This window comes from Nerophis ophidion, linkage group LG04, assembly GCF_033978795.1.
Source record: "Nerophis ophidion isolate RoL-2023_Sa linkage group LG04, RoL_Noph_v1.0, whole genome shotgun sequence".
Taxonomy (NCBI): Eukaryota; Metazoa; Chordata; class Actinopteri; order Syngnathiformes; family Syngnathidae; genus Nerophis; species Nerophis ophidion.
The window spans coordinates 70,693,993-70,706,003 of NC_084614.1; the positions used below are offsets into that span (position 1 = coordinate 70,693,993).

Consider the following 12,011-nt stretch of genomic DNA (forward strand, 5'->3'; position numbering starts at 1 on the left):
CCCCTGGTGAGGAACCCCATTTTAAGAAACTGAGCCCCCGGCCGGACGCAAGCAAGGATACCAAAGCCCTTAATGGACAGGACGAGCCCGAGCGAAGAGGCGGCGGTGGCGACGGCGGTGTTAATGGACGCCTCGTTTGTAGAAAAGAAGAACTTTTGAAAGGAAACTCGAATGGCAGGATTGACTGACTTTAAGAGCATTTTGACAACATCAACAAGGTCCAACTGCTCTTGTCCTTGTGTGTCACACATTTCACGCTCCCCCGTCTCGCTTTGGCGCTCGAGCCCACGCCCCCTCCACCGCGGGACTTCCCGAAAAGATCTATGGACCTCCAACTTCCGAGCGAGGCGCCCTGGCAGACGGCGGATGTCAAACTGATTTCCTGTGTGCTCTAAATCTGTCAAGTTGCTCCCCGCAACTTACCTGCGCCCCGACGCATTACTCACCTTGCCGGCGTCAGCTGCGGCTTAGACAGACTAATGCCAGCGTAATCGTGGTGGTTTATAGCCATCGCCCCTTTTACGCCGCCGTGGCTTTTGATGTTTGTTTGGCATGTTCGTGACGTGTTTGTGGATCGTTTTATTGTGTCCTTGGCAGAAGGTCAGCAAATGTATACTAGATAGTAGTCAACCATTCTAACACAAATCACACACTTTAGCAAGACGTTGAACCTGCGATATATGTAAAACTAACATATTAATTGTTGCTGTTAAATTCAAATACAATTAAAAAAAAAAAATCAAGGCACAATATATAAAATATCTATTTTAAATGCATATATTTTACAAATAAATGGCTCGTACAAACAACAAAAGACTAAACTAAATAATTCAACATATATGTTGAATTATTTTAATTGCAAACTCCAAAACATTCAAAAATAAATAAATAAATAAATAAAAATTATTTATATATATATAAATGTGTGTGTGTGTGTGTGTGTGTGTATATATATACATATAGTTATATATATATGTGTGTGTGTGTCTCTGTGTGTATATATATATATATATACATGTATACATATATATTCACTTATGCATGTATATAAATACATATATATGTATGTGTATGTATACACAAATGTATACATACATTTTCACTTATACATATACACATATATGTACGTATACATGTATACACATTCATACAGTACATACATCCATATATACACAGATTATAAACATTATATTTTGTTTTATTAAACACAGCCACACTCAAAAAAAGACTTATATATATATATATATATATATATATATATATATTTATATATGTTTGTGTGTGTGTGTGTGTATATATATATACATGTATACATATATATTCACTTATGCATTTATATAAATACATATATACGTATGTATATGTATGTATACACAAATGTATACATATATATTCACTTATACATATACACATATATGTACGTATACATGTATACACATACATACAGTACATACATCCATATATACACAGATTATAAACATTATATTTTGTTTTATTAAACACAGCCACACTCAAAAAAATACATATATATATATATATACATATATATATATGTATATATATGTATATATATATATACATATGTATATGTACAGTATATATATACATATGTGTATATGTATGTATATATATGCATATATATACATATGTGTATATATATATGTATATAGATATGTGTATATATACATATGTGTATATATATGTATGTGTACGTGTGTGTGTGTGTGTATATATATATATATATATATATATATGTATATATATATATATTCATATATGTGTGTGTATATACATATTTACATACATACATATATACACATCCTTTTATATATATATATATATATATATATATATATATATATATAATGTCTGTATATATATGTATATATATATATGTATAAATACACACACACACACACAATGACAGTTGTATATTTCGAATGTGGCTGTGTTTAATAAAAAAAAAGAGAATGAATACATTGAAAAACAAGTATTCGAACAGTTTTTTTGTGCAGTTAATAGCAAATGTAATGTAATGTTTATTTCATGACCAATACATATATGTTACAATACTTACATTTTGTATAACCTTCTTTAATTAATCCAATCACTAACTTAATTAATAGATATGATTATTGAATGTAATTTATACTTTTTATTGATTTTCTTGAGTACAATTACAATTAAATCAAATTTGAATTATTTCATGACCAGTATGCAGTCATTTTAACACTTATATTTTTTGTAACATTTTTTAAATTGAATTAATTGCCAACTTTTTTTAAATATGATTATTTCATGACATTTATATTCATTTATTAAATAATCAAATACTCTTTCTATTCATTTAATCCCTCTCAAGGTTTTTTGTTGTTCCCATTCGGTTGAATTTGTTCTTGCCCTTATGTCGTTGTGGCTTGTGCAGCCCTTTGAGATATCTGTGATCAGGGGCTATATAAGTAAACGTTGATTGATTGATGATTGATTATTATCAATATCGTACCGTACCACATTCATATTAGTGTAGTCCATCGGTCGGCGGCCAGAGTTAATAAGTGATCTTATTGGTTTATTATTTATTTAATAATTTAATTGAAGTTATTTCTATGAATTAGTGACTTAAGAACAATACAACTAAACAGTGTGATTTAATCCGTCAAAGTCAGCCATCAAAATGGTGGTGGGCGGGACAAATGATCCGATTCATTGCCCGCCAAACACACAGCCAATGAAAATACGACCATGTTCAGAAACTGAGTTCTGTTTAATGGGAGTGAAGCGGCGTGCTTGCGAGTATCGACCGTTATTTCGGGCATGTCGCCTCGACAGCAAAAGACCCGAAAATACATGACTCTCTTTTCACATCAATCTGCTTTCACTCACTTCCTCATCGCATGAATTGTTGTAAAAAGGAGAGAATAGATGGAGAGGAAACAAGGCAAGCTTTGTATATGGCGATTATGCTTACTACGTCATCTTTGGCGACTAAACCTTCTTTTGTCTGCAAAATCCTCCGTGAAATCAAGCGGCTTCTCTCGTCTTGTCTCTGAGCTATTTGCCTCTTTCACGGTGGAAGCTTTGTCGTCTTTTTGCAAACGCGCTGATGTACAGAAAGCAACATCTTGCAACCAGAATGGAAATGTTCCTGGTAAGTATGCAGGCCGTATCGAGTCTTCTTGAAAGAGGCCCAAATATATGACGCCCCTTCTTTTTTTCAAGCGGAAATTGTTTCAGAGCACAACAATTCTGTATGTTTTTGCATGATGACAAAACTGCCTGTGTCAAAAATGCAGATTTCAACTTTATATGGGGTAAATCAAGCAAGTAAAAAATGTTTTACCGTGATTTCGTCTTTGAGTTGTCACGTTATTTTATATTTGTACGCGCGTTTGGCCCCTTTTAAAAGACAGAAAAAGGAAAAAAGCTTGTCGTCAATCAATCAAAACATGAACAACCGTTTGGTTGCGAATGCAGAGGGGGGGAGGTGAGCCTACAGTGCCATCAAGTGGCCAAATTATGCAAAGACGCACATCAAGTTAAAGTTAAAGTACCAATGATTGTCCCAAACACACTGGGTGTGGTGAAATTTGTCCTCTGCATTTGACCCATCCCCTTGTTCCACTCCCTGGGAGGTGAGGGGAGCAGTGAGCATCAGCGGTGCCGCAGCCGGGAATCATTTTTGGTGATTTAACCCCCAATTCCAACCCTTGATGCTGAGTGCCAAGCAGGCTCAAGGATTTGAAAGGCCAAGCTAGCATAAGGTGTGCCTGTCAAATGCCTCGCCTGGCTTTGAAGCTAAATATGTTGTGATCCGATGTCTTGCTTTCCATGATTATACTCGCTAGCTCTCGCGCTGCGTTTAGTTTTTCCCTAGCTTTCATGCTAGTAGTTTTTGTTTTCCCTTTTTGTGCCTTTGTGCCAAGTTTAGTGTTTGTTTGTTTCCCTAGCTCCCATGCTAGCGCCATTTGTTTCCCTTATCTGTCTAGCACCAGTATTTTTCTTCCTAGCCTTTTTATTAGTTTGATAAATACTTTATTTCTTACCTTTCGCTGTGTTCTTGCCCGACGCATCCACGGAGGAACACATCCGCTATCGCAATGCCACACAAGTCTCACAAAATAATCATTATTAGCTTTTTCATTACATTTACGTTATTTGTTTAATTTATTTGGCTACTAATGAAAAGAAGGAAACTAACTGTGGCAAGATACGCTGTTTTTAATGTGAGAAAGGTTAACACAGAAGCAGGTGAAACTTAACACTACCCAGGAAAGTGTAGAGGAAAACTTGTAAATCACACTTTTTACATGCGAAAAACATTTTTAGCTTTGATGACACGGGTATCAGCACAAAAACACGTATCGGGATGATATCGGCTCGCATTGAAAATATGCTGCATAATCGCTCCGATACAAGCAGTCCTGCAAAAACCTAAATGTCCTCCAAGCCGCGCACAAGGTTGCTCTTTTATTTGATTTTAGTCAAGTCAATGGAGAAAAGGTAAACATGGTTAGCTATATAGGCCACTAGGAGCTAGCAACAGGTAAGCACACAAGTTCGAGATACGTAATAATTGTCAATAAAACAGCACATTTGTTAATCTAAACAAGTGTCAAATAATTATAGATGCATATTACTTACACATACAAAAATTGCATGGTAGAAATGTTTTACAAAAGTATCCAGTAACAAACGTGTCCGCATCATTCAACTTAATGCGCCGTGAGCCCTATTTAATGAATAGGTGTAGTAAAAAAAAAACACAAAAAAAACCCCAATTCCCATTCCACTTCAACTTAAAGACAGCGTAAGTCAATTCTATACGGTTAATAATTAATCTGTTAATGGCTTTCATACCTACCATTGTTCTAAACAGTTTCTAGTACGTATGATTTGTGCTGATACCGTATCGGTTTAATATCCCCCCCTCCCCGAAGGAAGAAGAATATTTAGCGTCCCCCCCCCCCCCCACACACACACACACTCTTCATCGTACAAATAAATAGTAAATAGTATGATTTGTGCGTAAAATTGTTATAAGTACACCTCCGCATATCCTTGTATCTTTATTGATATTAAAGAAAACAACACACCGTTTTTTCCTCATCTTCCATGGTCAGGGCCGCTTTAACCTAAGGGGGGGGGAGAGGGTTGGGTCAGGGCTGAAGGTTTTTTGCCCCCCCCTAAACAAATCTCAACAAATCCCCCAACCCGATCTTTGCGAGTGTATTAGGACCCAGTCAACGTCATGTAAAGTGCTGGCCTTCTGGGAGGCTGGTTGTGTTTTAGCTCGATAGTAGTACGCTGGTCAAAGTGGGTTTGAACCCCGCCTACAGCTGTGGTTCTCAACCTTTTTTCAGCGATGTACCCTCTGTGAACATTTTTTTAATTCAAGTACCCCCTAATCAGAGCAAAGCATTTTTGGTTGAAAAAAAGAGATAAAGAAGTAAAATACAGCACTATGTCATCAGTTTCTGATTTATTAAATTGTATAACAGTGCAAAATGTTGCTCATTTCTAGTGGTCTTTCTTGAACTATTTGGAAAAAAAGATATAAAAATAACTAAACTCTTGTTGAAAAATAAACGAGTGATTCAATTATAGAAAATAAAGATTTCTACACATAGAAGTAATCATCAACTTAAAGTGCCCTCTTTGGGGATTGTAATAGAGATCCATCTGGATTCATCAACTTCATTCTAAACATTTCTCCACAAAAAAAGAAGTCTTTAACATCAATATTTATGGAACATGTCCACAAAAAATCCAGCTGTCAACACTGAATATTGCATTGTTGCATTTCTTTTCACATTTTATTGTCATGCCTGTTAATCTGGGTTTATGATTAATCATGTTATGTTTTGTTTTTGGACTTTTGTTTCCCGTTTTTTGCCCTTCCTGGTTTTGTTGGTTTCCATAGTTACTCATTAGTTTACACCTGGTCTCCAAGTCACGCCCCTGCGCTCAGCCCCACACCTGTTTCTCATCATCATAGTCACTATTTAAGTCATTTGTTTTCTGTTCCTCGGCCTGGGAACTTTGCTTACTGCTTATGCTGTACTAGTTGCTACATGCTTGTGCTACATGCTACTTACTATGACCACGCACCTACCTTGCCTTGCCACGCTAATGATTGTTTTGACCACGCCACGTAAGATCTTGTTTGTATTTATGCCTCTGTGCAAGTTTTTGGCTTGTTTTGTACCTTTGATAGTATCTTTTGTTTGTTATTTTGTTTATATGTTATTGTGCGGTATAGCTCAGTTGGTAGAGCGGCCGTGCCAGCAACTTGAGGGTTGCAAGTTCGATCCCCGCTTCTGCCATCCTAGTCACTGCCGTTGTGTCCTTGGGCAAGACACTTTACCCACCTGCTCCCAGTGCCACCCACACTGGTTTAAATGTAACTTAGATATTGGGTTTCACTATGTAAAGCGCTTTGAGTCACTAGAGAAAAAGCGCTATATAAATATAATCCACTTCACTTCACTATATAGTCACGCCCTTGCGCAGTTTTGTTTGGAGTTTAGTCTAGGTTATTTGTTTTTCCTTTTTGTATTATAGTATATAAACGAATTAATCATGTACTCACATTTTCGCCTGGCTCGTTCCAAATTCCCTCTGCATCGAGGAAAAAAAACAAATCCAAGTCATAGTCCTGACATTTATGAACTTACATTCAGATTTTGTAGAAGTATATTTATAAAGGATTTTTGAATTGTTGCTATTTTTAGAATATTTAAAAAAAAATCTCACGTACCCCTTGGCATACCTTCAAGTACCCCCAGGGGTACGCGTAACCCCATTTGAGAACCACTGGCCTAGAGCAGTAGAGACATAACAACGCAGCCGAGAGAGAGAGAGAGGGAGACTACACATCTGTATGTGATTGACGGATATGAACACCAATCATTGCGTTCCATCGTCAAAATCGGGGGCCCCTGATTGGGTGTCTACGATTGCCCATCTAGTCAAAGTGAAGCCAAAGCGCTACGTCCGCTTCGTCATATTTTAGTACGGGAAAAAAAAAATCATGTGACCCTCGCCCCACTCTTTGACAAGGACTGCCCTAACTGTAGTATAGAAAAGACGCCATGCTTTTTAACGTTACACTGTGATGCAAGTGTAAAATGAAGTGAACCTCGACGTTGTCCATCAGTCATTTCACTGATTCATTTTTTAAACAGATTTGAAATGGCCGACAAGTCACTTGTTTGTAAAACGCGCCACCCAGTATCGTGCTTGTCGCCAAACTCGCGCGTACTCAGACTTGGTATATTTATTTATTTGTCTGACTGCAGCTCATTTCTCACTTCTTCTTCCCATCAGCTTTCTGCTTAGTCATGCTTCCCTTTGATTCTCTGCGCGTCCTCATCCGTCCACATTAACATTTTGATGACTTTTTTTTTTGTGTGTGCTAAACCCCCAGAGTGTGATGTGCATATCCAGCATGAGGCCATCATGGCGATTACTCAGGCCTGGCTTTTTGGGTTGTGAAAAAATAAATAAATAAATAAATATTGTATCTGGCAGCAGCGGGACGTGACTGATCAAAGACGATTTAAGAGTGCGTTCACACGCGTCACGTTCGGTCCGGTTGGATCAGGGGTCGGCAACCCAAAACGTTGACAGAGCCATATTGGACCAAAAATACCAAAAACAAATATGTCTGAAGCCGCAAAAATAAAAAGCCGTATATAAGTATTATAATGAAGACAACACATGACGTAAGTGTCTATATTAGCTATAGTAGACTACTATCAAAATGACTTTAAAGGTTTTATATAAGTGTTAAAATGAAGACAACACATGACGAAAGTGTCTATATTAGCTATAATAGCCTATTATCAAAATGACGTTAAAAGTCTTATATGAGTGTTATAATGAAGACAACACATGATGAAAGTGTCTATATTAGCTATAATAGCCTACTATCAAAATGACTTTAAAAGTCTTATATAAGTGTTATAATGAGGGCAATACATGATATAAGTGTCTATAATAGCTATATTAGCCTACTATCAAAATGACTTTAAAAATTGTATATAAGTGTTATAATAAAGACAACAAATTATGTAAGTGTTTATATTAGCTATATTCGACTACTATCAAAATTAATTTAAAGGTGTTATAATGATGGCAGCACATGACGAAAGTGTCTATATTAGCTGTAATAGCCTACTATCAAAATTAATTTAAAAGTCTTATATAAGTGTTATAATGAAAGCAACACATGACATAAGTGTCTATATTAGCTGTAATAGCCTACTATCAAAATGACTGTAAAAGGCTTATGTAAGTGTTATAATGAAAGCAAAACATGACAAAAGTGTCTGTAGACAGATAGATAGTACTTTATATATTAGCTATAATGGTCTACTATCAAAATGACTTTAAAAGTCTTATATAAGTGTTATAATGAAGGCAATACATGATATAAGTGTCTATAATAGCTGTAATAGCCTACTATCAAAATGAATTTAAAAGTCTTGTATAAGTGTTATAATGAAGACAACACATGATATAAGTGTCTATAATAGCTGTAATAGCCTACTATCAAAATGAATTTAAAAGTCTTATATAAGTGTTACAATGATGGCAACACATGACGAAAGTGTCTATATTAGCTGTAATAGCCTACTATCAAAATGACTGTAAAAGGCTTATATAAGTGTTATAATGAAAGCAATACATGACAAAATTGTCTGTAGACAGATAGATAGTACTTTATATATTATCTATAATGGCCTACTATCAACATGACTTTAAAAGTCTTATATAAGTGTTATAACGAAGGCAACACATAACGAAAGTGTCTATATTAGCTCTAATAGCCTACTATCATAATGGCTTTAAAAGTCTTATATAAGTGTTACAATGATGGCAACACATAACTAAAGTGTCTATATTAGCTCTAATAGCCTACTATCATAATGGCTTTAAAAGTCTTATATTAGTGTCATAATGAAGGAAACACATGACGAAAGTGTCGATAGATAGATAGATGGACAGATATAACTTTACATATTAGCTATAATGGTCTACTATAAAAATTACTTTAAAAGTCTTATATAAGTGTTAAAATGAAGGCAATACATGACGTGTCTATATTAGCTATAATAACCTACTATCAAAATGACTTTAAAAATCTTATATAAGTGTTATAATGAAAGCAACACATGACGTAAGTGTCTATATTAGCTCTAATAGCTTACTATCAAAATGGCTTTAAAAGTCTTGTATAAGTCTTATATAAGTGTTATACTGAAGGCAACACATGATGAAAATGTCAATGTTACCTTTAATAGCCTACTATCAAAATGGCTTTAAAAGTCTTATATAAGTGTTATAATGAAGGCAACACTATTGACGAAAGTGACTAAATTAGCCTACTATCAAAATGATAGTGTTTATTCTACAGATTTTTACAACATTAGAAACCATTAGTAAATCAGAGGCTACCCAGAAGGTGAGATAACTCCTGGAAATGACTGGCTTTTAATGGCCAAAGGTATAGATGTGTGTGTCCAAGTTAAAGCTTTCTTCTTTTCATAGATTTATTACAATCTATAATGTTTGCTGTGGTCTGGAACAACATGGCACACAAGCAACTATCAGAAATGCAGCATGTATTACATACAGATAATGTGTCATGAGACATACACAACTAAAGTTGTGCATACATGTTGTGCACTGTATGTTTACTATAAGTAAAGGATATTAGATTAACTCAAATACACCCACAAATGAGGCACAATGATGCAATATGTGCATACAGCTGGCCTAAATAGCATGTTAGCATTGATTAGCTTGCAATCATGCATTGACCAAATATGCCTAATTAACACTCCAGCCAGTCAATACCATCAACAAAGCGCACCTTTGTGCATTCACGCACAGTGTAAAACGTTTGGTGGACAAAATGACACAAAGCAAACTGTTGCATGACAGTCCACACTATGGTGAGTTCAAGAACCGCCAAAATTAGAACAAAACGCTGTTCACTAAATACTCTCATCAGTGAAATATACACACCAACATATTAAACATTGGGCTTTCTCACAATTGGGAAGTTTTGTGTCGTGTTTGTCCTCAAACTAAAAACATACTAAAACAAAAAATGTATGTTTTTCCCCCCATCTTTTTTCCATATTTTAAAAAAAAGCTCCAGGGAGCCACTAGGGTGGCACTAAAGAGCAGCGGGTTGCTGACCCCGGGGTTGGAGGGAAACAAAGCAAACATGGATGAAAACATGTTAAAAAAGACTTAAAATATTAGCGTGCACTTTTTAGGAGGACCAAACGTCGGCATGTGAACGCATCCTTAAAAAAGTTTCCGTTCCTCCTTTCTGAAGTTCTGATTGACAGTCGTGCAACAATAAATGCTCTTCTTGTCTCTTTAACCTCAACCGGCTGCATTGGTTTCTGTGTGTCCGTCCCTTTTTTGTGTCCCCGTCCCGTCTGACGGTATGGTTCACTGGTTGTGGTCGTCCCCCCCCCCCCCCCCCCCCTGTGTAGGAGGGTCCCTATGTGATGCTCAAGAAGAACTGGGAGATGTACGAGGGCAACGACCAGTACGAGGGATACTGCGTGGACCTGGCCTCCGAGATCGCAAAGCACATCGGCATCAAGTACAAGATCTCCATCGTCCCCGATGGGAAGTACGGCGCCCGGGACCCAGAGACGAAGATCTGGAACGGCATGGTCGGGGAGCTGGTGTACGGGGTAAGAGGTCTTGGGGGTTTTTTAAGGGTTCAAATCACTTATGTGTTAGCTTTTCTGAGAAAATAGGTCTTTAGCTGTTTTATATATGTATATATATATATATATATATATATATATATATATATATATATATATATATATATATATATATATATATATATATATAAGCAGAATCCCATCAAAGCTAAGCACTTGTTGGTAGTGATGGGACCAAATGAGGGGAGGCCCGTGTTGACTAATGGAAGGGGGCGTTTCTGTGAAGTGCATACCTGGGTCTTGCTTCATTTAGGGGAGGAGACGGAAATGATGACGTGTGAAGCCTGGTTGCCTATTTGTACCACGTGACCGCTTTGGGACATGGTTCAGATTGTGAGACTCATGGTCAGATCAGAATCTGGATAGAGGATAGAAAGTAGTTTTTAAAATGCCACTACAACCAAAGTATATATATATATATATCCATCCATCCATTTTCTACCGCTTATTCCCTTTCGGGGTCACAGGGGGCGCTGGCGCCTATCTCATATATATATATATATATATATATATATATATATATATATATATATATATATCAATCATCAATCAATCAATGTTTACTTATATAGCCCTAAATCACTAGTGTCTCAAAGGGCTGCACAAACCACCACGACATCCTCGGTAGGCCCACATAAGGGCAAGGAAAACTCACACCCAGTGGGACATCGGTGACAATAATGACCCAGTGGGACGTCTGTGACAATAATGATTATGAGAACCTTAGAGAGGAGGAAAGCAATGGATGTCGAGCGGGTCTAACATGATACTGTGAAAGTTCAATCCACAATGGATCCAACATAGTCGCGAGAGTCCAGTCCAAAGCGGGTCCAACTCAGCAGCGAGAGTCCCGTTCACAGCGGAGCCAGCAGGAAACCATCCCAAGCGGAGGCGGATCAGCAGCGCAGAGATGTCGAGGCGGATCAGCAGCGCAGAGATGTCCCCAGCCGATACACAGGCAAGCAGTACATGGCCACCGGATCGGACCGGACCCCCTCCACAGGGGAGAGTGGGACATAGAAGAAAAAGAAAAGAAACAGCAGATCAACTGGTCTAAAAAGGGAGTCTATTTAAAGGCTACAGTATACAAATGAGTTTTAAGGTGAGACTTAAATGCTTCTACTGAGGTGGCATCTCGAACTGTTACCGGGAGGGCATTCCAGAGTACTGGAGCCCGAACGGAAAACGCTCTATAGCCCGCAGACTTTTTTTGGGCTTTGGGAATCACTAACAAGCCGGAGTCCTTTGAACGCA

The 12,011-nt window shown here is 37.1% G+C and overlaps 2 protein-coding genes across 7 annotated transcripts in view; both read left to right on the top strand.

The window, feature by feature from the left end:
- gria4b (glutamate receptor, ionotropic, AMPA 4b) overlaps positions 1-12,011 on the top strand; it is a 352,168-nt gene that overhangs the window by 266,900 nt on the left and 73,257 nt on the right. For 5 of the 6 annotated variants that reach the window (XR_009806573.1, XM_061898942.1, XM_061898941.1 and 2 more), the window contains exon 10: positions 10,515-10,721. Coding sequence is in view for 5 of the 6 variants with exons in the window: in XM_061898942.1 (XP_061754926.1) it covers positions 10,515-10,721 (207 nt within the window). In the remaining variant the exon portion in view is untranslated. Of the gene's footprint in view, positions 764-10,514; positions 10,722-12,011 lie in introns of those variants that run through there. The other variant, XM_061898945.1, reaches the window with a different exon arrangement.
- Positions 1-12,011, top strand: part of LOC133551824 (uncharacterized) — a 502,474-nt gene that overhangs the window by 205,006 nt on the left and 285,457 nt on the right. The gene's annotated exons all lie outside the window — the stretch shown is intronic.